This window comes from Eurypyga helias, unplaced genomic scaffold (genome assembly GCF_000690775.1).
Source record: "Eurypyga helias isolate BGI_N326 unplaced genomic scaffold, ASM69077v1 Scaffold9269, whole genome shotgun sequence".
NCBI classification, from domain to species: domain Eukaryota; kingdom Metazoa; phylum Chordata; class Aves; order Eurypygiformes; family Eurypygidae; genus Eurypyga; species Eurypyga helias.
Window position 1 is genome coordinate 15,894 of NW_010272690.1, and position 26,679 is coordinate 42,572.

Here is a 26,679-nt window from a genome sequence, read left to right on the forward strand (position 1 = left end):
GTCCTTTCCAGAATGACTATCACATTAGTCTATGTGTTACTGCTGCCTTAACAACCACCACTGTTAATTAGCAGTGTTAGTTAGGAGACAGTCTAAGTTAAAGGTTGATAAACCCACACCACAAAATTTTAACCTAACCTTTCACATTGGGGATCCAAATCTACTACTTCTCAAGAGCCCCACTACTCTATGAAAACCCTGCTTAGCTTCCATCTTGGACTCAGGCTGAGATGAAAACCAGATGCTAGCAACCTAAAGTTTCTTAAAGACAGAACAAAATGGCAAGCACTGTGTGATTTGTGCAGAATACAAGGTAAGTAACTGTGTCAGGGAGCTTTTTTTTTTTTTTTTCCTTCTTCTGTGGCTTGTATTTTGCAAGCAAAGAGCTTTCTATGCAGCTAGCTTTGAAAGTACAAGCACTGCTTGGAATTCCTCCCAAGGATGTGAAGCCAAACTACAGCAGAAACTGGGGAAGGGGAGGTGTAGACTGTGCAAATAAAGAAAAGAGCTGAAGGACATTCTAAGAATCAGAGCATACTTCAGCTTAGTGAACTTTTCAAGAACACTGGCAGAAAAGGAAGGAGATATGAAAATACCGTTTGGCAGATAGGTCAGTCCACACCCTCCTACACAATGGGGTCTTTTTGCAGAGAAGCTGATTTTCGACTGTAATTGATACCAGCCTTAGCAGCTTGTCAGACAGGTTGCCAGTTACGGAAAGGGTGATGACAAAACAATTTCTTCTACAGAAACATACAAAGTTACATTTCCAAACTTCCAGTGGCTTAGGGAAGGTCCTGCATGCAGCAACAACCACATTCTGATAGCCCACACGCTTCAACACACTCAGCATGTACCTCTGAACATACATGGTAGACAGCGCCCCTGGTTTTTGGACAATGGCACTGAAAAGGCCATGTTAAAAACATTTCCACTGTAGCTCACATGCTCTCTCTCTAGATTACATCTGCCTGAACCAAAACAAGCAGAATTGAAACCTAGGTTTACAAAATACTAAGTAGAAGTATGAGAGAGGAACTGTACTCAACAGCTGCTTTCAAAAAGGCTGCAAGACATTCAATAGTTGCTGCTGCTCTCTGCAGTCTGCCTCTGCCTAGCTTGGGAGGATAGGGCTACAGATGAACTGTAGAAATGGGCCAGAATGATGCTCCACAGCAGGTCCCTACCTGGGACCTAGACAGAAGTGAGCCATGCTCCAGTCAACTTTTCCCTCATCAGCCTCATAAATGACAGTAGGAAAAAATAAGCAAGTCTAATAACTTTGAGCAATTAAACAACAGTTGATAAATAAAGTTTGACCAATCGAAAGTAATACATGCTACAAAGCTGTAACTGAGATGTAGTAAGCAGTTAAAACCAATTGTAAATAATAATGTACTCAACTAAAACCAATAGCCTCTCCAATCCCACCTTCCACTCCTCAGCTATCCATGGTGTACGCAGTTTAAGAGGTTATTCCTCCATCACCTTCAGAAGAGGATATTAACTTACACCCTGTGCTCCTCTTTATCCCTCTCCATACATGTCCAGAACATAACACTAGACTCTGGGGCTGTTTCTTCATGAATTTTCACTCCTCCCTGCTCCACGTGTTCTCCCAGCTCCAAGACCTCCCAGCTTAAAAAAAATTCCTTTCTGACAAGTTGGACGGTTTTTGTGGGAAGTGTTCATGGTCCCTCTGAGTTTTTAACAGCTCCACACACAGCCTCACTTCTCTTCCCCTCCTACCAGTCCTCACAGTGGCCCATTATGCTAAATCACACTGATCCAAAAATGGGAGTTGAGGGAGACACTCTGAAATAGGCTAGAAAAACTCTACTGTGGCATGGCCCGTAAGAGGACGGCTTTTTTAAGCATTTGTGCCTCTGCTAAATAATTTCTGAGGTTCCACATTTAAATTCCCTCTTTTAAGTTCTGGAATGTGCCCTGTGAGGAGCTCACTAAAACTGAGGTAATGAAGGATATGATCAGTTTTCTGAGGGTGCTGTGACCTAGAGGCAGGTCTGATTACATCATTTGTTTTGGGTTGAGTCTCAGGAGCTTTATAAAAAGCAATCCTAAAAGGAAGGAGAGACAAGGGGAGAGAAGGGCAATAACTCATTAGCAGAAGCTCTGTATGTGTGCATTCTGCTATTTGCCACAAGGGAGTTTCTTCAGAGAGCAGTGAAACCTGTGAACTGTCGGAATATTATAAGTCTTTCCTTGAGATGTCAGCCAAGAGCTTCAGTATAGTCACAGTTGCTACTGTGCTTATTTTCTTCCTAAAGATACAACTCTCCACGCAAGCGCCGTTGAATGGTAAAGTGTTTCAGCTTTCTATTTTATTGTCACTTTTAACGTAGGGCAGCTAATATAGGCACAAAACTGGCCTCCTTTAATTCTTACTATTTCAACAGCATGCTCCAAGTTGTGTATTGTTGCAGTCTGCAGTTGTTTGGAGTTAGTATCCTTATTTCAATTTCTCAGAACAGGTATTCTGACATACACAGGAAAAAGAAATCTGTCCTCTGATTCAGCTTGCTTTATAGACTTCCTGCATGCTCAGTATGCCTTGCTTTGTGATCTTTTTGTTTCTCATAGAATGAAGCACAGACTGGCTCTTCTCAGAATTAGTAGAAGCATCACACCTTTCCCTCTGCCCTGTTTACTTTTAAACTAGAGGAAAAGAATGCAATCCCTGTGAAGCAGCCCATATATAGACCTCATTCTCTTACATTTAAACAGGACCAGTTTCAGGAGGTCGGCAGTCCTCACTCTCCTTTTAGGAGTTAATGTTCTTCTATGCAAGCTGATTATAATCAATTTTAATCCATTGAAGTTAATTACAATCCACCTAGTGTGATTATAGGACATGAGGGAGAATCATTGTAAAGGGTTGCGTGAGAGGACTTGCAGCGTATATTAATGGGATGAAAATTCTGAAGGCTCAAGCATAATCCAGAGCAGTCAGCTTCATGCAGAGCTCTGCCAAGACAAGCATTTTACTGGGTTTTTTGCATGAGCTACATAAGGGGTGAAATGACAAGACCTACAGCATCTGCCTGTCTGACATTTTCCCAAGTCAGAGACACAACTAACATAGATTATCACAACTAAAACCATTCCACTTTCCCACCTCCCAGGTGACATTGTAGACATATTTGTTTCCTGGATACTGATCAGTGAAACACAATACACTGGGTCCAGGAACCTCCTCTGCCATGCATGGGCATGTAACTGTGTTATTCATCAGCACTCCCCCCAATGTGAAGAAAGAGGCAGGAGAGTGCTCACAGGTTGTTCCCTTCTAGATGTGAATCAGACTCTTCCAATTCCAGGTGACATTCTGCCTCACCCTCATTTCGTTATCAAGCAGAATAAGGGTAATAGCAACCTTCCTCACAGTCTGAGGATGCCAGCAAATCACTTTTGCAGCTCTACATGTTCATTCAGACAAAATTAAGAAGATCCAGCCAACTGGTCATCTATTCATCTCCTGATCTAAGTTAGATGACACAAGTGTTGCATGCATCTCATTTATTTTTGTTTCAATTGTCATAAACGTCCAAAATAATGAAAATCTGTTGTTCTAGATTACGAAAATCATAGTTTTGACACTTCATACACATTTTAATGGGCAGCAGGAGCATAAGCAGAGAGGAGCTATTGTAGTTAAGCCAATATTTCTTCAAACCCTGCTCAAATGAGAATGTGACGATTTCTAAAACCTGTTGACAGACAGTTGCTATCTTCATGCAAGTTTTACCTACAGATCATGCTGACCAGAGGACACAAGCACCCCAAAAAAAACTCAGTAAAAGATAATCCACTGCAGAAAGAAGGAGAGGAGGATGAGGTTTCTCATCCTGACATCTAAGACAGTGCATGAATTCTTCTATGTAAGGAACCTGGGGACTTCAGCCAGGTTGATTACACAGACCTCGTTTTGAAAATTCTAGTGGAAAAGAACACAGCATACTGGTTCTAATGAACTCGAAGCAGAGCATTTAGCGTTCCCAGCACATATGAGCTAAGTGCAGCTGTTTGCACATCCCTACAAATTAATCCCAAACATCTCACACGACATTCTTTGGAGAAGAGCTGTATCTGTGACCATGCTACAGAGTACAAGAAGTACAGCCAGTAGTCATGAACTGAGCAGACATGTGCATGTAAGGATAAATATCTGCCTGCATGCATGCATGCATACATAGGCACTCTGAGGGTTTGCAAGACAGTTTTCAGGACTGTTTTCTAAGCAGAAATAAAATTAAATTTGTGGAAAGTAAAGATCTGCATTAGCCTGATAACCAAAACTGTTCAGGTCTGTCAGGACAAACACCTGTAGTTACACAGCAAGCTGAATGACAGTAAGTAGGTTTCAGGATAAATAAAACAATTTAGTAAGGTAAGACATTTCCTAAGACATTCAGAGACACTGTCCCAAGTTCAGTTCCTTAAGCAATGGATGAATAAAATGGATCACTTTAACACTCTCTTGACCCCCCAGGATTCTCGGAGTTATATGGGTTCATGTATCATACTCCCTTTTTTCAAAGTCTATCTATTCCTCTCTGTTTCAGCTGGCAAACCCCAGAGGTGCTGTACAGAAATGACTGTCCATCATTTCTCACTGTAGCAACTAGCAATCCACTGATGTTTTTCAAACTCCTCAACTAGGTGTGAGAGGGTTCATTATAGCTACACTCCATTTACATTCCTAACCCGAAAAAGAAAATCAAGGATGTACCGACATATAGAGTCTGTGGCTAGTCTACCAAAAAAAAAAAAAAAAGACTGACAGAAGCTTCACTCCAGGATTTAAATGACCACAAGAAAGTCAAGCCCTATGGGCAGGATCACAAGGATAATTACAAACCCCTCTCACCCAAATTATAACTGATCTTTAAAAGCACCTATGATTTGCTCAACATCTGGGGCTAGAAAGACAGATAAAAGTACTGCAAAATTCAGTACATGGGGAGTAATTTGTTTCTTTACTGAGTAAGATCAATTTCAAATATTCACAGTAATATTTTCTTTGTCTTTAAACAGGGTCAAAATGGTCTTATATTGGTAAGTATTACCTAATTTGTACATACCACGTTGCTGTATTTTAAGGACGACAACATGCCAAATGTATTCTGGTGAGAACCTACTGGGTTCACTATCTTTACCCAGGTTTGGACCTTGCCCATTGTCTTGAAATCTGTTATTCACCCATCGGGTTTTTTATCTAGGTGACTGACAGTCAGGTATTGGGTTCTAAATTGCCTTGCAGAACGACAGGAACTTCAGCAGTCTAAGATTGGCCCTACAACTGCAGAGGTTCCCCAAAGCCCTCTGTTTCCCCACAGATCAGCAGTACATTTCAGCGCAGTTCTGCAAAGAGCGTATCTCTCCCTACCCACATGGATGTTCATTTTTAAGTAGAGCCAGAGTTCAGCAAGTCACCTGTATTATGTTATTGGAGACGCAGCTCCCTGAAAATCCCAGCACTGTCAAGGAAGAGTAAGTCATAAGAAGCACCACAGGAAAGTGGTGTTACTTCGTACACTAGTCCTTTAAGTCAGCTACTAACCCAGAAAGATCCGATGGCTGCTCAGGAAGAACAATTATCTAGAGATTTTAATTGATCAAATCCTCTGGCTAGTTACTTCCTCATTCAGAGGACTGGTTTATATGACGCATGTCCACAGAGAAGTTGGCAGTACTGAGAATTCAGCAAAAAATTCTTGTTCTTAAGCTTTTGGTGCTGCTCCAAGACAACACAAAGAGCCTCTGAAATTGAACTTGCTGCTAATAACTAATCCCTTTGGCTGTACTCCAGTTTACCTGACTCACTTCACATAAGCAAAAGAAAACTGTCAGCTGCATGTCTGTAAGTATTAATCTAACTGCCAGTATGCGTACATATACTTCACATTCTCGTTAGGAAAAGAATGCTTGACACAGTTTGGATAACAAAAGCCTGAGTTTTTCACCTTGACAGCAGCCATCAGATGAACCTAAACCTGCTGGGTAGTAAGGCAAGCAAGACTTCTTTTACTACCATCAAAGTAGAAGTTTTGCTCTCCTTCCCAGGGCAATGCTTGTTTAAATTAGTTACTTCTCTCTTTTTGGTAATTTGGGTACCAGTGTGTGCTGGTTTTTTTTTCAACAGTGTTTATTTAAGAGTATATTATTCTCAATGCCCAACTTCATCAATCCCTGTTAAGCGCTTCCATACTGTAGTCTGATTTCTAACATGTACAATAGAGGGAAGGTTCACAAAACAGATTCTTTTGTTTTTCCTTCAACTACAGATTTTCAAATATATCTAGAAAAAACATATAAAAGCAACTTGAAAAAAATTGACAACACTGACGTACAGAATATTTTTTTTCATATATCTGGAAAAAAGCAGAGGTAGAACATTGGTCTGCACAGAGAAAAGCGGTGATTAGAGAAACTGCAGTCAGTCAGAAAAGAGCCTCTCCACACTCCCCTACTGATCCTGGTTCCTTAAAGCAGTGTACACCTTCCACCATTTACCTTGATATTTGCAACCTTTGCAATGCCTCCCACTAGAAGTAAGTCAGAAGGAAGGGAAAGGAAACCAAACCATTATAATCACAGTGCAGACTGATGTCAAGGTGAGAGTCAAGGTACAAGATTAAGGGTGGAGGACAAAACCAGATGCTGATTGTCAAGGAGAGTTCTATTTGTTCAGCACAACAACATGTAAAACTGAATGTTGATATAGGCATGGTGGCAAAGCAAGATGACACCGTACATGATCAGGTCTTAATCTCTTCAGCGCAAGCTTTCCAAAGAAATGAGCATTTGGCTTAGCTATAATGGAAACTACTGTATTAGATACAATAAATATAAAGGCTAAACCTCTCCTCTATTTGCCTTGTCCTTAGCCAAACTGCAGTGATGCTATTTGTTCTTCCTGATTTCACTACTCTTGTATATAGCCCAAGAAAAAGTGTCTGGAAGAAACAGCACAGGTCAGTGAGCTGGGGCATGAGCCCTCAGCCCCCTCTGACACACGCTTGCTCTGTGTCCTCTGGTGGGCTGCTTCACCTTCTGTAAAATGGACAAACTAGATGAAGTGTATAATGAGAAAAGTGTTTTCAGTTAAAGAACTAGAAGTATTGTTCTGATGCCCCAGAGCTCGGGAAAGCATACGAATGCAGCTTTTGGCAATGTTGCTGTGTGGCTGGAGGCATAGCACTGAAGTCCTCTGCCCCAGAAGAGAATTGCTAGAATTGGAGAGCTGGGCTTCAATTCTTTGGATTCTGGCTTTCTGCTTCTGCAACGTAAGAGGGCTGGAATGAAATCAAAGAACCAGAATCATTCCTTGAGAGTGGACAAGCACCTACAATGGAGAAAACAAGCTTTACAGCCAAGTTTAAGGTAATGGTACCAACAGAATTAATAACGTGCTTTAGCATGTGAGGAGACAACTTCATGCTACAATGTAGGCACAACTGTTGTTAACAGACATCAGGCTAATTGAACTTGCAAAGTCTTCAGTTTTACTGTTGCCAAACACTCCAATTCAATGAGGTGCTGAGAACCTCTGCTAAGACCCCTCCACTTCCCCTTAGGAAATGTCAACTTTAGTTAACACACTAGAACATGGCCAAAATTTCTCATACAGCACTTGAATTGAGTAGCAGGGACAGCTACAGCCCTTGGCAATTCCTCTATCCCAGAAGCTTCCCTCTGGACATATATGTGGAAGATATACACATACTGGATATGTGTACAAAGAGTGGTATGACTGAGCCCTGCCTGTGCTCTGAGCAAAATGGAAACCATGGTGTCATGTTACTGTGGCAAGGAGCCTGAACTCTCAGCCTTCACTGCTAACTCAGCCCTGGGCTAGAAACAGCTATACAGCTTCCAGCTGTCTGAAAACAGGGGAAAGTGCTCTGCCTGGCTGCAAAAATACCACAGAGATTCCCTAAGTTACTGACCCAATGCATTTTTCTACATTAGTTTACTGCACATCAAGAGAACTTGGATTCCCCATGAGAAGCTCGAGCAACATGAATATTAATTGGTCATCAGAGCAAGTCTGTTGGTAACACTGGCCTCATAGGCCTGTTTCTTTCTGGTTTTAAGTCAGCCAATGTACACATCCTGAGAGCAGACACTACCTAAAGGAGCATCTGTACTGCATCACCCACCAGCACTAGGGCTGCAGGGCTGGCTGAAGGCTTAGGCATGGAAAGGCAAAAGCTGTCGGAGGACATGATACAATGGACGCATGCAGCTATGGTGCTGAGGGTATTCTGCTCAGCTCACCATGCAGCTGGGCAGCAAGACTATCCAAAGAATTATTACCACTTTATTTATAGACATCTCTTATAAAACAGCCATGAGAGCACAGCAGGGCTTAGGGTGCTTTACAGCATGGTAGGGGAACATGGTGCTGGAAACTCATGTAAAAGAAGGCAGCCCATAAGCTGGATTTGATCAACCTGAATTTGCACTCCTTACAGCAGCGAGTGTTCATGGCTGCATTGGGAGCAGTGGTAAGAGGAGGGGCCCTACTTCCACCCATACCAACAGCTCTGTACCTTAATCTGCTCACTCGAACAGCTGAATAGTTGTGTTGGGTGGGTAGGACAGGCCCACCGCACAATTACTGCCCTGCTGACATAGTCCTGATGGGACCCTCATAGCAGCAAACATCATCTGAGATGCCTGGTTCTTTCCCTTTGTCACAAATGTTGTCACACAAGGAGGAAATTAAGTACTAAGACATTTTTGCAATAATTCTTATGTGCCCTTTGGGATCTGTAGAACAGGCCAATGTTAATACATCCACTATTCAGTAGTGATCAGACAGCCTTTGTAAACACGGTGTGATTTCCACTGAATTTATCTGAATGTGCTGGCACAGAAAAAGGAAAATCTGGTTCACAATCAATCATTCGTTTTCAACAGAGCTAGCTGAGAAATGCCTTCCAGCTGTGTGCTTTATCTACCATGGAAATCTCAATTTCACATATGCAAACCCAAGCTGCAGTGAGCTCAGCTCATTGAGACAGGAGTTTTGAGGCACTGAAATTAGGAAGAATACGTGGCAGAATTTCTAGAAAAACTGGTTTTGTACCAAAAACTGGCAGTTTTTTGGTTGGTTGGTTGGGGTTTTTTAATTGAGCAAGAGTGAGAAACAAGCAAAAACTGCTGTAGCTTAGAGGCTTATGAGTGGAGTTGCAAATTTATGTCAAGAATCAGATAACTCTGAGTAAAGATCAAGGTACATAAATATTGCATTAGCGGCAGTATTTTATAGGAAAGACAAAAGTTTCTTCTCTGAACTGCTGATGTTGGTATGGAAGTTCGCATGCTCTGTTGCCAACTCTTAAGGACATTCAATTCATCCAAACACAGTACTGAAAAAGTGAGCACAGTACTCCATGACATGGTTTCCACTGAATGGGACTAGACTTCTACATTATGAATCAACTGAAAATTACTTATTTAATTATCAAGTCTCTAAACCTATGATATATTAAAGTCTTTGTGCGAACTTGACATCTTATCAATGCACAGAAACCCCAAACCTTTTAAAATTATAAAGTCTTTCTACAATAAAGGCTTCTCACTGATTTTTCTGACACTGCTATAGTCTTAGCTCCCTGCAAAGTGTTAAATTTCAAATTTAAGAGGAGAGTAATTAATGTGATTGGCAGTGAACTGGAGTCAAAGATGTAAGTTACAGCAGTATCAAGGCCTATTTATACTGAAAATACTGAGTCTGAGCACTGCAAACACTGTCATGTGCTAACCTATGTCTTGAATAATCTTAGAGCTTTAACAAGGAATTTTCTCTTTGAGCATCAAAATTGAACTTCCCAGTTCTGTCACATGCTTTATGTTTGTGAGATTCACCTCCACTATCCATATCCATAGAAACTGTTTCTCACATTAAAAAGTGAGCCTCTAGTAATAATATTCTCCTGAACGTTAATTTTCCACCAGAAGAGATCTGCACTTGCTTTGCCACTGATGACCTGATCTAACATTACATTCTGGCATTCACAATTCACTGAATATGTTCACATATTGGAATGACTTCATGGAAGCCACAAGGAATATTATAGGTTTGGAAAAGAAGCCATCTAACCAAAGACTCAAGGAACTCAATCTGTTTAGTTTAAGAGAAGTGAGAAACTATGTCCTCTATGTTATAAGTACTTCAGAGAGGAACAAAAGTATGCTAATAGAGGGCTTTTCAGTTTCTAAGCAAAGGATTAAAAGCAATCACTATCTAAACTAAGTCAAAGCTAGACAAACTCACAGTGAAAAGCAAGTTGCCTAAGACAGTAATTAGCCACTGGGCACTAATGAAGTATCTTTTACTTGCAATGCTTAAAGGAAGAGTAATTTTTTTCCTTCTGAAAGATATGGCCTCATCGAAGTAGAAATTAATTCAGGAAGGTCCAATGGCCTGGGTTACACAGATCAAGCTGGGTGATCCCAAAAGACCTTCCTGCCTTAGAAAGAATCACAATGAATCTTCAGAATCAAGGAGAAGCTCAAGTTGCATGTACCTCTTTTGGTATTTAAATCCAAATGGTCTCAGCTTACAGCTTGCAAACAGCTGCTAGCTATTAATGTGTAATTAAATCAAAGACACAATTAAAAACCTCTTGATATTATCTATTCTTTGTAGATCTGACCTAGAGCAAAAGACTCTGATGAAGAAAAGTTTCACCAGAGTTTGAGCAAGTTATTGCAGGTCAAATTATCATAACACCTTCCATTTTTGCAAGTTAGCTTTTCACTGTGGGTTATGCAATATTGCTAGATAGAGCCAGACAGTTTGTATGATAAGGAAATGTTTATAGGGGTCTGGCTTTCTGTGTATTGAAAAGTATGGAAACTTTCCTCTGCCAGCATGAAGTCACTTCTTTCAGCAATTCCCTACAGAAGGCTGGAATAGCTGCATTACTGTGCATATGACTGTTACTTGTATATGGAAAAGTAATTCATGTCAGTAAATAGTCCAAATACTGTCACAGATCCAAACTCTAATTGTCATGCCTGTGGGCTCTGAAGAGAGACAATGCCATCACGAGAGGGTCAGAGGTACTGTGGCTGGCTGCAGTGCTGCTGCCTGCAGGCCTAACCTGGTGAGCTACCACGAGGCCTGCAGTTCCCCAAGAGCGACATCAACTGCAGCTGAGATTGTCAAAAAATCAAGGGACAGTAAAGACTCTAAGAATGTCTATGTGAGACTTTTTTCAGGGGAGTTTTTATATTAATTGCATAGTTGAGGCTTGACAAATGTGTCTTTCTGTTAATTTACACAGGTCCTGATGGAGAGAAAGCGTGGCCAAAGAAATACCCATTTTGTGGAGGAGTATTCCAATCGCCAATAGATTTCCACAAAGATATTCTTCAGTATAATTCTGATCTCTTGCCTTTAGAATTCATAGGCTATAATGTGCCTTCCACTGACCAGTTTACATTGACCAATAATGGTCATTCAGGTAAGGGAGGTCAATGACAATGTGAAGGGTTGCTGGAGCTCATGATTTTTATTTCATGGGTGAATTGCTTTGATTATCAGATGAAATTAAGTTGTTACAATGAAATCTTCACATCAGCAAATCCAAATCTATAAAACAGACTAGGGAAACTTGGGAATGTCCTAAGTACAAATGGATTCACAGTAAGAAAAATTGACTGTGGTTTTTAGATAAACTCTAGAAATGTCAGAATTAAATCCTCAGCTTTTCTTGTTACTTTGCTTAGAGTGCTCCGAAACAGAAACAGACTTCGTAATTCTGTTAGAAAGAGAGAAACTGATTAAATATGTTTGCAATGGGTCTCTGACATTCCAGTCAAATCAAAGCAGCTCAGATGAATGACAGGGGGGCGGGGGGGGGAGAAGGGAGGGGGAGTTAGGGGCACCATTCTTTTCCTTTGACTTGAAATAGAAGCCTCTTCAATATAAGATAAGACAGATTAAAAAAACCAATTAGAAATAGCATACAAACATGCCCTCCACTGTAGGACTAAATCAGAGAGTATAGTAGGTAAAAGCAGAGAAGATGCAGTTTCATAAAGGTCTACTATATTGACACAATAAAGGTCTACTATATTGACACAATATCCAATACCAGTAAGCTAGTCCCATCACTTTTTGTTGTTTTCTGAAACATCTGAAGACAAAAATAGGAACAGTTAGAATGCTCTCCTTCTTTGTATCCTCCTCTATTGCATAAGCATCAAAAGAACCGCTTATAAAACAGCCTCTGCCTCGGCTCTTCTCTGGCATGCCTGGTTAAAAGATGCTGGACATGCAAACACCTCTTTTTTTTCCCTCACTCGGTGGGGTAAACCTGCTCTGTATAGCATCATAAGCCAACATCAAAATGGGAATTCACTTCTAAGGTCAGCGCCCTCCTAGAAAGCAGGGGACATGTGACCCACTCTAGAAACCTCACTCAGATACAAACCATATTTGCTCTGAGTAATGAAAAATTAGCCTCTGTTAGAGTGATCATTACACCACCTGCTGTTATCTTCTCGTATGTCTAAGAAGGAAATCAGTAGGATGCTTAGTATTGTGGTATCAGTCATACCTACATGTAATTAATGTGCTCCACTGGCCAGCTAATCCAGATACAATTATCTACTTCAGCCAGACTGAAAACAGCAGCACTCAAAAAAGGGTTTTTAGTACTAGCATAAAAATACATATGGTTGTAGCTGTTCTTTCATTAAGGTTTTGAACCTTGTTTCCCCTGTAAAACCTGCCTGGGACGCTCCAGAAACAACTGTATTCACACTGGAAAACAACAAAGATAAATTGCAAAGAAATCAATCTGCTTTTTACATAAATCACTGCTTTATGAAGTACCAAACTTCCCAAGCGAACAACACAGTTTCTGCTGACCTGAGAATTACTACTGTAATTTCTACTCAAAAAAATAACCCAGACTATCTTCCACATCGGAGAGCATTAGTGAGCAGAAGAGATGGTAATGAATGCAGAGGTCTCCCCACTAGTATGCCAAGAGAGGAAATGCCAGTTCTTAAGGCCTGTGATTATCTCGCTGCTTGCCATCAGTGCTCTGGGTTTCAGGGGAAGCAGGGAGAGGGGGAAGTTTAGGTGATTTTGACATATCCTCCTGAGGGAAGATTAAGAGGCAGAGGAGTTCAATATAACAAGAGTTTAAAGATATAATGAGAAATATTAATTCATTAAGCTATTTTCAACCATTAAAAGAGGATTGAAAGAAGCCACACAAGCCTAAATTTTGCTTCAACACGTCAATGTCTCTTCAGTAAGACTGAGATAATTTTGCATTCTTCAGGGAGAAGAAAGATTTCCATGAGCAACAATTCTCACATTCAATTCCTGCAGTTTAAAAAATAGAAACAGGGTATATTCTAAGTTATTCTGAACTGACCAGAAAGGGTTAAAGAAAACTAAAGTATTTATCTCCTACCACAGACCGAGATGGATTTGAGTTAAGAATCTGCTTTGTTCATGCTCCATTCATAACATACTGAGACACAGTATTTTTATTTGCCCTGTGCTTGAAAGCTGTGGTGTCATTTGCTCCCACCTGGTTTTGGTCTGCTTACAGTGAAAATGTATCTGTCACCTACTATGTACATCAGAAATCTCCCGTTTGAATACACTGCATCTCAGCTTCACCTACACTGGGGAAACAGAAACAAGTCAGAAGGCTCAGAGCACACAGTCAGCGGGAAGCATTTTGCAGCAGAGGTAAGACAAGCTCAGATCAGGGAAAGAAACAAAGGTTGGGCAAGTCCCATTGCTTGAAAGTGGGATCTTTATTTTGAGTATATGATGGTAAAGCGCTGCAAGGTTCTAATCCCAGTATTTATGATCTGGGTATATACTAAAGAAATTTACTGTGCACTGCAAAAAGGATGGATTCCGATGTACTTCCATGAATATGCCACAAGTCAGGGAGATAGAATTTAGGTTCTAAAATCCAAGGCTGGCGCTGGGTCACTTGAGTGATTTCAAGCAAATTGCTAGATATTTGATACCTTGGTTGGACTCTGTAAACCAGGTCTATCTTTTAACTGCATGTCATTGCTTCTCTGTCTACCTTTACTCACCTTCTTCTATCCAGTGAAGAACTATTTGTTATCTTTCCTAGTCATAAATTAGGGGTTTTGAAAAGCCGTAGCCATCGGATATTTACCCAAAAATAATTAAAAGAGAAATCAGTCAGAATAATTGACTTACATAACAGCACTTCAGGAACCCATTTCTTCTCTAGCTACATTTAACACGGGGGTTTGCACTCTTAAGTATCGGAGAGCCCCAAGGGTGCCAAAATGTTACTTTTTCAGAAAAATTTACTAGTACAACAGTCCAGATGCCTTGAAGCTGAAGTGATCTATCCTCTTCTCATGGCCATTATGTAAGGGGAAGGGGAGGGAATAACTCAGCTGCAGTGGGGATGGGAGTGGGAGTTCCAGGACCTTTTGCCTTTCTCTGAAAAGATACTGCCACTACACCGAGAAAGCACTGAAGGACCCCATTGTACTGTCGTAGCCTGAGGTGGCTGTACTGGTCCTTTTTAACTGTGAAACAGAAATGTGAGCATGCCCCAAACACTACCATAACATAGTATCTCCTTCTTTGTAGCTGCATATTGTACATTATAACTCTGAGAAATATCCAGACATAACAGCAGCAATGGACAAAGCGGATGGACTGGCGGTTTTGGCTATTCTTCTTGAGGTAGGATGCAGGACCTTTTTTTGTTTAAAATAGGCTTTCAATCATTAAGTCATCAGAGCCCTGTAATGTACAAAATTACCTAGATAATTTAACAATGCTGTGTCTGAATAAAGGTTCTTCCTTTTCTCTTTCACAAGAAAGGGCCAGATTCCAGCATCACATACATAAACAGGATCACATTTTAAGAAAAGAGGAAATCTGAATATTTCCTCATGTTTTTTAGTAAATTGACTTCAGCTATGTTAAATCCATTTCTGCATTTGTTTACAAACTAAGGATTGGTAGAGTTTATTAAACAGCAGACAACAGTGAATTTCAAGATCACTTACTCAAAACTGTCTGCTGTATCATGAAGCAGCTGTAAGACAGCAGGGAGCCATAGACAGACACCACCCCAGCTTTGGCCACTATGTGTAATTAGGATGTCACCGCAGTCTTCAGGTTGCAAACTGCCCAGATTCTCTGAATCACAAATTACAGAAACCAGTACATTCAGTGCCCCTTTAGGATGACAGAAGGACAGCTTTACAACTTAACTCTCTATAGCCCCACATACATGCAATTAAAGATAATAATGATCTGAAAGAAAAATGTTTAGAAGCTTATACATTCTTATAATTCTCCTTGTTCTTGATTAAAACTCCTCAATAAGAAAACTATAAGGATAATTTTTAAATATGAGGATTTTCTGCAGCATAAAAAAAACCCTGAAAACACCCAGGTTTTCACATTTCCATCAAAAGTGAAAATTTTCTAGTTAGCAAACAAAGCTCTAATTCTCATTAATACTATCCAAGCTCACTGCCTAGCAGCTCTAAGACTTTGACAATAATTTTGTGTTAAATTTCAGTTCATTTGGAAGTTGCAGCTGTGAAAAGTGTCAGAATACCGTATGTTATGCTAGGGAATAATACTGGGATTCTGGTTATTTCTAAGTAATGGTGTCTAAAAAAAAAAAATCCAATAAGGGAACAATGGAGATCAGCTCTTTAAAGAACTTTCAGACACCTGGTGGCTATTACAGTTGATCTAAGGACAACAGTTTATGTTTGGTTGTCAGAGGAGTTGCTAAGCACCAACTCTAAAGAATTCATAAAAAAAGGGCATTGATTATTAGAACTGAGAAGCTGCTGGTAGCAGTTGAAAAACTTGTTTGTTTGATAGCTGAGTTATAGCCCTTGCCACATAGTCAAGTTCTAGACTTTGCCAGTGGCCCTGCAGTATCCTAGTGTCATTCTTTATCCTCCTGGACTGTGAGGAGCAGCACGCTAAAAAATGTTTGCGGGTGGAAAAAAGCGGCTTTGACTAAAAACCAGTAGATGATCTAGAAGCCTGTCTGTTGAGAACTTACGCCTGCAATGTTCTCATCTGCACAGCATGCTGAAAAGCAAAGGCAAGAGGGTCTTTGAAGCGCACAAGACAAGTCTACACTACACTTGTTAAGAGAGCATTATGACAAAGCAGCTCTAATGGCTCTGGAGCGAGTAAGAGCATTATTGGGGTATTGGATAGCATTCAGGTTTTGAGTAAAAAGAGTACTTATGCCTTTCTAGTATATGAATATCCGTACAGTGGAGAGACTTGCCTTATGACAGAGGCCACCAAATACTGCTGTCTGCTGTGTGCAAATCCCAGACTCATATTCAGACTGCAGTGATTTGCACAGCTGTTAACAGTCTGCTCATTACAGATTGGACACTTCAACCCATCCTATGACAAGATCTTCAGGCACTTCCGGAATGTGAAATACAAGGGTGAGTGGCTATAAGCCTTCATTGGACTGAGAATGGCCAAGAATATCAGATGTCACCCTGAGAGGGACTGAACTGGCTGAAGAAACAGTTCAGAAATCCCAGGCAAACCTGTCACAAACCGTGAAACTCTTCCAACTGCAGTACATTCCTGTGAAGACTGTATGGCTAGCATGCACCACGTGTTTCTGACTGTGCCTTATTTATTGCACACTGTGCTTTTTGGTTAATATGGCCACAGTTTATCTTACAGAATTTTCGTTTGGTACCTAAGACAAGATTTGTGCATATTAAACCTAAAAAGCTGTATTCCACATTAAGCTGGGATCATCTCTATTAAAATGTATTTTTCTTTTCCTAGTGGTATAACTGAAAGCATGTTACTTACTGAAAAGCCAGTTCACTTCACTGGTGTACCACCTGCATAACGATGCATAGTAACGATGCAGCATATTCCCTGTTTTAGATCAGATGGTCCAAGTCCCTGGTTTCAATATACGAGAACTGCTTCCTGACAGACTGGATGAGTATTATCGTTATGAAGGATCCCTGACAACTCCTCCTTGCTACCCTAGTGTTCTATGGACAGTCTTCCGACATCCCGTTAAAATTTCACAAGAGCAGGCAAGTTGAATACATTATGTATTTTCCTGTTTGGTGTCTGCTAAAGAACAGCAGATATGCTCATTTGATTAATTTCTCTTACATTCTTGTAAAACTGAATGCTGACCATTGCTAGCATCTTTTAAGTGGGAAGAACAGCACAGAACTGACATAATCATAGAATGATAGAAAGGTTTAGGTTCAAAGGGACATTAAAGACCATCTAGTTCCAACCCGCTGCCATGGGCAAGGACACCTTCCACTAAACCAGGTTGCTCAAAGCCTCATCCAGCCTGGCCTTGAACATTTCCAGGGATGGGGCATCCACAGCTTCTCTGGGCAATCTGTTCCAGGGCCTCACCACCCCCTCTGGGAAGAATTTCTTCCTGATATCTCATGTAAATCTACTCTCATTCAGCTTAAAGCCATTACCTCTGGTCCTATCACTACATGTCCTCATAAAAAGCCCCCCTCCAGCATGCCTGCAGGCCTCTTCAGGTACTGGAAGACTGCTATAAGGTCTCCCCAGAGCCTTCTTTTCTCCAGGCTGAACAATGTTTCTTCCCACCAGTTTTCCTGGAGGATAATTACTAAGCAGGATAAAATTTATCAGGATGTAAACAGAATACAAGTATAGATTTGGAGATGTCACACTGTTGGGCTCAGAGGCCACGCAAGACTAAGTAATATTAAATATATCCTCTTCCCTTTGACTACCCCTTTGATTTCGAACACACATTCTCAGTGATCATACACTGGCATGGCTTTTTCTGTATTCTGGGAGCTGAACAGGGTGCTTCCCTTTATAGTTACTGGCACTGGAAACAGCGATGTACTGCACAGAGAGGGATGACCCAGAACCCCTGGAAATGGTTGATAACTTCCGAAATGTTCAGGAATTTCACGAAAGACTGGTTTTTATCACCTTCAAAGAAGGTAAGTTGTATGAACACTTCTGTGCAAACAAACAGTGCACAGTGATTTGTGTAAATTTGAAATACTGAAGTGACAGTCCTGTTGCACTCTACCACTACAAATATACAGCAATCCCATTTTCATGAAGTTTACTTTGTTCCCTTGTCTTCTGTTACTGCATTATTGCATGGGCAACTGTATGAGAATAAAATATTCAAAGAGTATATAAGAAGGAGTTTTTTCCACAAAGTGTATCAGGCAAGCCCTGCAACACTCCTGATCATAGGCATGGAGATAAAAGCAGGAAGACATGCTTGGCCTTGCCGCCTAGCAGAAATATTTGCTGTCACTCCAACACTAAACATTTGTTAACAGCTGAGCTGTTTCAGCCAGCGTAAGTGCTTGAGCTGGCCTTGTCTCACCAATGACATTTGCTGGTTCTCGGCATATCAGGGTTATTTTTTGCAGACCACACATTTAAAGGGAAGCAAAGCTTTGCATTTCAGGGAGACTTTCAGAAGAGGTCCTTTCAGGAGGAATTCAAACTTGACAAATAAAAATAATTCTTAACACCAGACTGTATGATCCAGTGTTACCAAAAAAAAAAAAAAAAAAGAAGCCATCTTACAAGGAAGAACTTATTTAAAAGCTTAATTATGCAGTATTACACAATGACAATGCATAGGTTTTGGAGGGGAGGGGAGTTTGCACAAACTCTGCATCTGAGGTGAGAAGTTTAGCTCTGCCCCACAGCAAGGCATTTGAGTATACTCTTTGTGCAAAATGTATTGTTCCACTATCTGTGTTGTCTTGCAAACAAACACTCTTAGGTAGTTGCGACGCTGGCACATAGATTAAAGGCAGATGAATCTAGGCAAGCCACTATACTATTTGAAATGGAGAGTAACAGATTTTTAAAAGAAAAAGCAGACTTTACAAAAAAGATTGTCCAAGCAGTAAACTTTCAAATTAATAAAACGTGTTAGCACATCATTTCAACTTTGCCTGCTAGTTTCTACACTGTTTAGATGAAAGAACAGAAAACACAGGAGTTGTCTATATTGCAAAATTTCACACAATAGCCACTGCAGGGAACAGTTCTCCCTGCAGGCATACTGCAGTAGCTCTTCTTGCCATTCCCCTCTGCAAACAGCCCATTTCATAATGTATCTTTTCTGATATAAAGCTATAAAGGAGAAAAATGAAAATTAGAGATCACCCAAAACAAATCTCCGACACAACATTTCTCTGAAATCAGAGATGATTCAGACATGTCACTAAAAGTTGGCTGGTCTCTCTGTCAGATTAGCTGCATCAAAACTCGCAACCAGAGCAGTGTGGAGCATTAACAGAATTTGGCCTATAATTGAAGCAAATCTCCATCTTTGAGATAAAACCCAGAGACAATTTCAGAAGTCATTCTTTGGCTGAGGACCACTTCAGTTCTTGTGGAAGCATTTTTAAATCTTTCTAAAGTTTCCCACAAGAGAAACATAATTCTACCACAAAGTTTCTTTTTAATGCCTCCTCTGAAATTATTGTGCCTAACTTGGTAAAATAGATTTATAAAATTTATATAAAATAAATTTAAATAAGTATGTTGATGCTACTGTCCTTGCTACTTAAGCACATTTCTCTCATTGAGTTCTAATGATTTATATCTTAATTCTTCTGTATTTTTACTGGAGTGAAAAATACTTAACAGTTCTGAGATGACTGACTATATGCCTTGAACCACAAGACATAACTTCCCATTTTCCAGCTCCGCATTAAATCACTACATTTCATAATCTCCAGAGCTCCAGCGACAAAGGCTGCATCTCCTTCACTGCGGTGTCTCCTGACTTTTATTTTATTAACCACTCTACCTGCAGTTAACACACAGTGGATCCTCAGGAGAAGCCTTATGGACCACGTGTATGAAGAAGGGCAGGCTACAGTGCTTAAGGCAATACACCGTTTTCAGTGCAGTTTAGGGATCCAGACTACCCCAGGTTCCCATTTCAGTACACTCAGCAGAAAGCTACTACTAGAAAATCAACTATTTTAACTTGCAGCACAGAAGCAAGGGCAGGGATTGGAGAAGGGTTTTGAGGTGCAGAGAAAAAGCATTACGTATCCTTTTGTTTAATGTATGATTAAGGAGATGAAGATGTACCCCATGAGTAAAGTCATCACTATATCACTTTGTATTTTTTATTGAGTGTCTTGAAAGCTGCTCAGGTTCTCAAGGACTCCCCTGTCTGTACACAACTTCCAGTTTGTAAATAAAGGCCTAGAAAAGTGACTTTCCCCAGAAACAGCTGAATAGTTTGCATCTTCCATCCTCACTCTGAAAGCTATGAATGCATTCATTCCAGACACCGCAAAAAAAGGTCCCCAAGCCTGTTGAGACTACAGTGCAAAGCACTGTAAGCATCCACCCTAGCTCTTTCCAGTCAGGCAGCTGAAGCATTTTTCTGCTTTCATTGTCATTTCTCCATTATTTGCCCCCTTGCTTACCTGCTGCCAAAGGTATCTTACCTTCTTTCCCACTACTAGCAGCAGACAGCTAAATATTTAAGTCTAAACTAGTTTAGTTACAACTTTTTTCTGTTTAAAGCTACCATTTATGCTTCTGAATTACTGCTGAGAGAAGTTACACTGATCAATCATCTCTTTCCTCATTTTAATTTGTTTATAGTTTGAAGCTCAGTTTCAAGGGCTGACTAAAACCAAATACTGAGTACCACCAGTTACCAAAATTTTGCATCAGCCTGCATCAGCTCATATATTAACAAAAAATAAGATTTTTCTCTTTCTGAAAGAACATGAATACCTTTCTGCCATGCATGACGAAGAGTCTCTGCAACCTCTGCTCATGTGTATTTCTCTGCAGTAAGCAATAGCCTTAATCTTACATCTTCAGAGTCAAGAATAAGTAACAGAACAACCTCCCTATCCATTTATCAGCTAAGAACACTGATTTGTTTGTATTATGTTGGTAACAAGTGGAACCCTTCTTTCTTGACTGTAATATGATTCTGCAGTAGACAGAGGTTATTTTTGTGACTATATACACCTCACATACAGTCACGCTTGGGATTCTGCTGGTTCTGTTCCTTGATTTCTCACTGTATGTTATATAAAGCCATAGTCCTAATATTCTGTTCTATCCTCATGCTGCTTATCAAACCCCTATGCTGCCACTTGCAGAGTATAATGGTCATAGAAAAATGCCTCAATTTAATCTCACTCTAAAATTAAAATCTAGATCTAGTAGATCTCTTGTTGCTAGATTCTAACCAAAATGTATATGAAAACTGCAAGTTTACCAAATCATCAACAATCCTTAATAGTTCCATAATTAATATCCAATCTGATATTAGTTGCACAAACAATATTTTCAGTAAACTAGAAGATGGCTAAATAGTAAATAAGGGAAAGAACTAGAGTATGACAGTCCTTTTTCTGCTTTTGTGGATTGGCCACTTAAAAATATCCCTCTCCCCCATCGCATTTTTACATGACCAGGAAGAGTGTTGAAACTTTCTTCCCAAACCTCTAATTTGGAACACTGGCTGCCAAGTAGAGAACTAGTTGGGTCCAGAATGGCTATTTTAGTAATCCCCTTCAAATCTCTGCTCAAGTCAGATTATGTACAACGATTTTAAACAGCAGAATCAGGATTTGCAATATGGCTGCCAAGTTTCTGAGACTGTAAGGCTTCCTCTGCAGGGTCTTTCTTAAACCCATGCACAAACAATCTACTACAGCAATGCCGCTGCAGAAACACTTAAGTAACAGAAGTTTTGCAGTGAGCAGCTACCTTATGTTTAAGATAGGTTCACCATGGAATCCTACAGATCAAAGTTCACATTTTCAACCCTCTCAATTTGTCAAGATTCAATACCTGGTGGTCTTGGCAAGGGTATGTTGCTGATTGCTAACCTCATCTATGAGCCAGTGATTTTCTGAGTCAGACTGGTCAGGCAGAAATGAGATATGCAGTTTTCCATCTGTTTCTTAAGCCAACCTTTCAGCACCTGACAACCTTCTCTCTGTAAATCACACTCAGTACTTAAAAGTAGAAGGCAGAGAGTTACAATCCATGAACCCAGTAACTGAAAATCAGATACTATACTTTTAATCCAGGAGTCTCTAAACACTTCAAAGAAATAGTGTGAACATAATTATTTCCATCTATGGGGGGAAATTTGACCCAGATGTGACTTTCTCAAAATTGTTGCCTTGAGGCAGTGCCAAACCCAAGAAAAACATTTAGCTCTCTCTGCTAAGGCACATTATTTGGCTCCCATGCAGAGGTGACACCAGCTATAAAAGCATTTTCAATCTATCTTTAAAGCTGGCAACATTTACTACGGCTGAGTTGTATGGGTTATTGCCGATCCTGCTGTTCTCACCCAAGAACTGGTCTCTATGACTACAAAAGGCATTGCTCAGGGCTACTTTAATAGAAACCTCATTCAGTTTAGGTTCATTTAATTACAAAACCTCATTGACTCTATCAGTGAACCATAGAAAAATGTTCTACTCGTTTCAAAAAAGGTATTCATCACCCCTGTAATCTCACATTCCTCCTACTACGGTCACAAAGGCTCCCTCACAGGTGCAGCCCCGCACCTCAAGAAAAGGAAAAAAAAAATAAAAGAAGAAAGAAGGGCTCCTGTTAAAGCACAATTAAAGTGCACCTGATTGCTGGCTGCAGGTGTCCAACCTGTTGCAGCCAGCTGTACCACAGGTAGGAACAGAACTTATACACACAAAGAAGGGAAGGAGAGGCCATACACAGAGTCATGGCTGGGGTCAGGCAAGCACATAAATTTGTGAGAGAAACCCTGTTGTGCACAGCCAAGGTCCCTCGTAAAGCAGATTTTCAGAGCAACTTTCCTGCCTTTTCAGTGTTAAGGCGGAGGGCTGTCATCTTCACCTCAGCACAGATGCCACAAGATGGGGCCACTGAGCGGTGTTCTGTATCAAAAATGCAAATGACTGAAGTGATCGCTCATCCACGTTTTGATGCCAATAATTGAAACCTAATTCATGCTCACTATTAAAAAGTGCCACATTTCAAAATGTCGCTAATCTTAAAGGTTTATTCAGCAAAACTCAAACACGTTTGTAATGTATTTTGCCTGTCAGCAATCATAACGACGTTCAAACCTTCCACTGCCCACAATTTAAATGGGAACTGATGTCTAGTTTTGATTATAGCACCATGCTGAAATACTACCTAACTAAATTTTGCAAGAAGGTTTTCTCAAACAAAAATGCCCTCTATCCTTCCTCTTCATGCTACAAGCTATTTTTCTACCATTATCTATTTGGTATTACATTTTGCTGCCCATTTGATACACCTTACTGTAACAAAACTCCTCTTTTTTGAAATACAGTTTTTCTTCAGCTCCATGGATTGCAAGCTGCTTCTATTCTGTTGGACTTAAAATTAGTAAAGCATCTAATGAGTTACATGGGATAAGGTCAAACTCCAGGTTTTATATTTGTTTTCTCAACAGGTGATTTAATAAGAGAAAATATTGAGATGGACTACATGAAAACTGTTAGTTTCATTCTGAAAGGGTTCTGATGTTGCTTAGAGAGAAAGTCTATTGATAAAATATAAAAAACATATTGATAAAATATAAAAAACAATGTGTAAATGTGAATTACGAAAATGCAGTTAAGAAAAGAGTGCTTACCTTCAGGATCTTTGGGAAGGCCAAAATACATAAAAATGCTTTGATTACAAAAAATATATATGAAGGTCATTATCAAAGACACTATTATAATGATAATGCTTAACATCTCAATGCAAACATAAGATCACTCAGTTCTTCATCCTAATATCCTGAATTCATTCTTACCTTTTTAGATGCCTTTAAGCAATGTCTTAATAACAAAGCACATCACTCTTCAGCTGTCCACTTTCAACAATGTTCTTCTGCCTTAAAAAAACAAAAGACATCAAATCTAACATCCTTAGTTGCTTGGGTTTACTTCTTCAGTTTTGCTTATGCTCTGTTACACATTATAGCACTGAAATGCAAAGGGTTTCTGTTCTGCTATTTCTGTGCCTGTATGTTGGCTTTGTGACCTCAGTGGGTGTCTACGTCCACAGCACTGGGAGCTGTGGGTCCAGCTGTGGGATTAGGACCTTCCAGTACACATCTATGCAAAGTTATCCATTCTGTAATTGCAAATGGTATGAGCATGCTGTAGGAAAGGTGTAGATGCAGAATGCAAATCTTGTGACAGAGACTAACCTCCTCCTCCCAAGTAAATGAAATTAATTGTCTTGTACGCTTTCCCCACTTTCCCTAGGTTTTGTTGTTTCTGTTGTAGTAGCGTGTGTTCTGGGAGTTCTCGTCATTCTTGCGCTAGCCTTCTGGCTACTGAGGAGGAAAAGGTAAGATGTCTGGCTGTCACACCACAGGAAAAGAAGTCAAACCAAATTTTTCTTCTGACACAAAGAAGTGTTTGTGTGCCCGCAGCCTGGCACATTTTAAAAAATGGTAATATTCGACATTTTATAAGATACAATCTCTTCCTACAAGCTTTGATTTCCTTTTATCACTGTAGATGTTATTTCTCCTGTATCAAATACTCCAAAGTTATTTTATTGTAAGCAAAATATGTTTATAATACCAAAAGGTCTCCAGTTGCTGTGACCTTTATGCCACAGTGGCCACCATTCTGCCATTGTAGGAATGGTTGTTTTTTGTGAAAAGCAACCACATGTGACTGTTCTTTTCACAAAACAGTAATTACTGGAACAGTGTTCATGTAAACCCTTAAAAGACACAAGTTACAGGGTATTGTATGTGAGTACTGGGGAGAACAGGAAACCACTTTCCACTCCAGGTACTGACTGCTCCCACAAGCAGTTACAAAATGAGACTCCTTTTCCAGACTAAGATGGACAAGCAGGCTGTGTTAACAACAGACTTACTCACTTTTTCTGTTTCTCAACTGCCATTTGTTCTTTTTCTTTTTGCTAGCATTGTTGCTGCTAATTGCTTTTTGAATACTTTTATTTTTTCCTAGAACAGTAAGTGAAACAAGAGGGGGATGGAGTTTTAGAAAAATCTCTCCCAGAGGTCACATCATTAAAAGGGGAAGACCTCTGTACTGACGAGGTCATTTAGCCAGACTCCTTGCCACCAAAGCCAAATTCTGGAAAAAAGACTCACCTCACAAACTTCCCTGCAGCCTGATCCCCTTACTATTGGCACTGACTCTGCCACACAGAATGAATTCTGAAATATTTGTAACAATAAGCTACTGTGACACTTGGCACTGGTACAGAGAAAAATAATCTCATGCATGCATAATGGACCATTTTAAGTAACCAATGGTATTTTTCCTTCAGTGAAATTACAATTATTTAATACATTTGTTCTATTTTAGCTGCAAAAAGGGAGACAAAGACAACAGAGGAGTCATCTACAAACCAGGCACATACAAGGAGGAAGAAGACATGTCCAAACTTTGATGCCCTGCTCTGTCACAAAAGCCCCTTTTCATTCATAGCACTGATTTATTGTGCATTGGTGGAACATGTCTCTTGAAGCCTCCAGAGTGTTCTAAAAATGTACCAACCAAAAGTTTTCTGTAGCCCTTGTCTTGTTTTCCAGGGAGATCTGATCAGTGAATATTCCTGAACTAAATTCCTCACCACATTCTTTTAATGTTTACTGCTTACTGAGTTTGGGTTTCCTAATTGATTTCACAGTTAATCCTGAACTCCAATTTTATGGTTTGTTTAGCACACATTTTCCCACAGGTATTCAAATCTAAAGACACTCATCAAGCTGCAAACACTCTTCACTGCTAAATCAAGGTATTGGTTTTAAGCACCATGAATATAAACAAGATAAAGGGCAATCTGAGATCAGAATTTGAACTAGGCTGTTCAGTGGATAGAGTTTTCAAAATCACAGCAAATGATGCTAGCACATTCACCAGTGCCTTTGTAACAGAAATATTACAGAAGACCCATGAGAGCCACATGGGTTGTTAATGGGGTTCAAATCCAGGAACTCAGTGCTGAAAAAAACACTACTGCTAGAGGAACAGCTCACTTTCCAGTTATTCTACAACCCCACAAATCTGTTATGGAGGTCTGCCTCTGTCTGTCACTGGAATTAGAGAAGCATCTTGTCTTACTATCCTGCTCTTATTTATAGTGTGTGTATGGAAGATTAGAGATAACGCAGTTGCTGCTGCTTTTAAGACTTGCTATTTCATCATGACAACTTGACTGATTTTACAGTATTTATTACAACTGCAATTATACAGTAAATGGTCTCACTGATTTAGTTCTCTGAATTTAGTACTATAATTATTAGAAAGTAATCAAAATTATGTTTTCAAATCTCATAAGCTAGATACTCTTGAGCCTCACTATGCATTTTTGAAAGTGAGAAGCATAAACTTAACTCTGATTCCACTGAAGACAATGACAAATGTCATTGCCTTTAGGAAGAACAGGGTTTAGCCAGTCTAGCCCCAGATATATACAGAATTCCTCTTGAACTTGACATCGAAAGTGCGGGTCTGAAATGCTTGGACTTCAGTAGGAAGTGTTTGAGCAAAGGCTTATACCTAAAATAACTTCAGGTCTGAATGTTACTAAACACTCCTGGGGAAATTCCAATCTGAACT

At 40.0% G+C, this 26,679-nt stretch overlaps 1 protein-coding gene across 1 annotated transcript; it reads left to right on the forward strand.

Annotated features, from left to right (window-relative positions):
- Positions 1–2,092: 2,092 nt before the first annotated feature.
- CA12 (carbonic anhydrase XII) lies at positions 2,093–25,507 on the forward strand. The gene is made up of 10 exons (XM_010159207.1): positions 2,093–2,319; positions 5,056–5,076; positions 11,322–11,501; positions 13,611–13,753; positions 14,651–14,746; positions 16,437–16,500; positions 16,964–17,121; positions 17,910–18,036; positions 24,337–24,421; positions 25,423–25,507. Exons 1-10 carry the CDS (start codon positions 2,229–2,231, stop codon positions 25,505–25,507), a joined length of 1,050 nt encoding a protein of 349 aa, XP_010157509.1. The 5' UTR covers positions 2,093–2,228.
- The last annotated feature ends 1,172 nt before the right edge of the window (positions 25,508–26,679 follow it).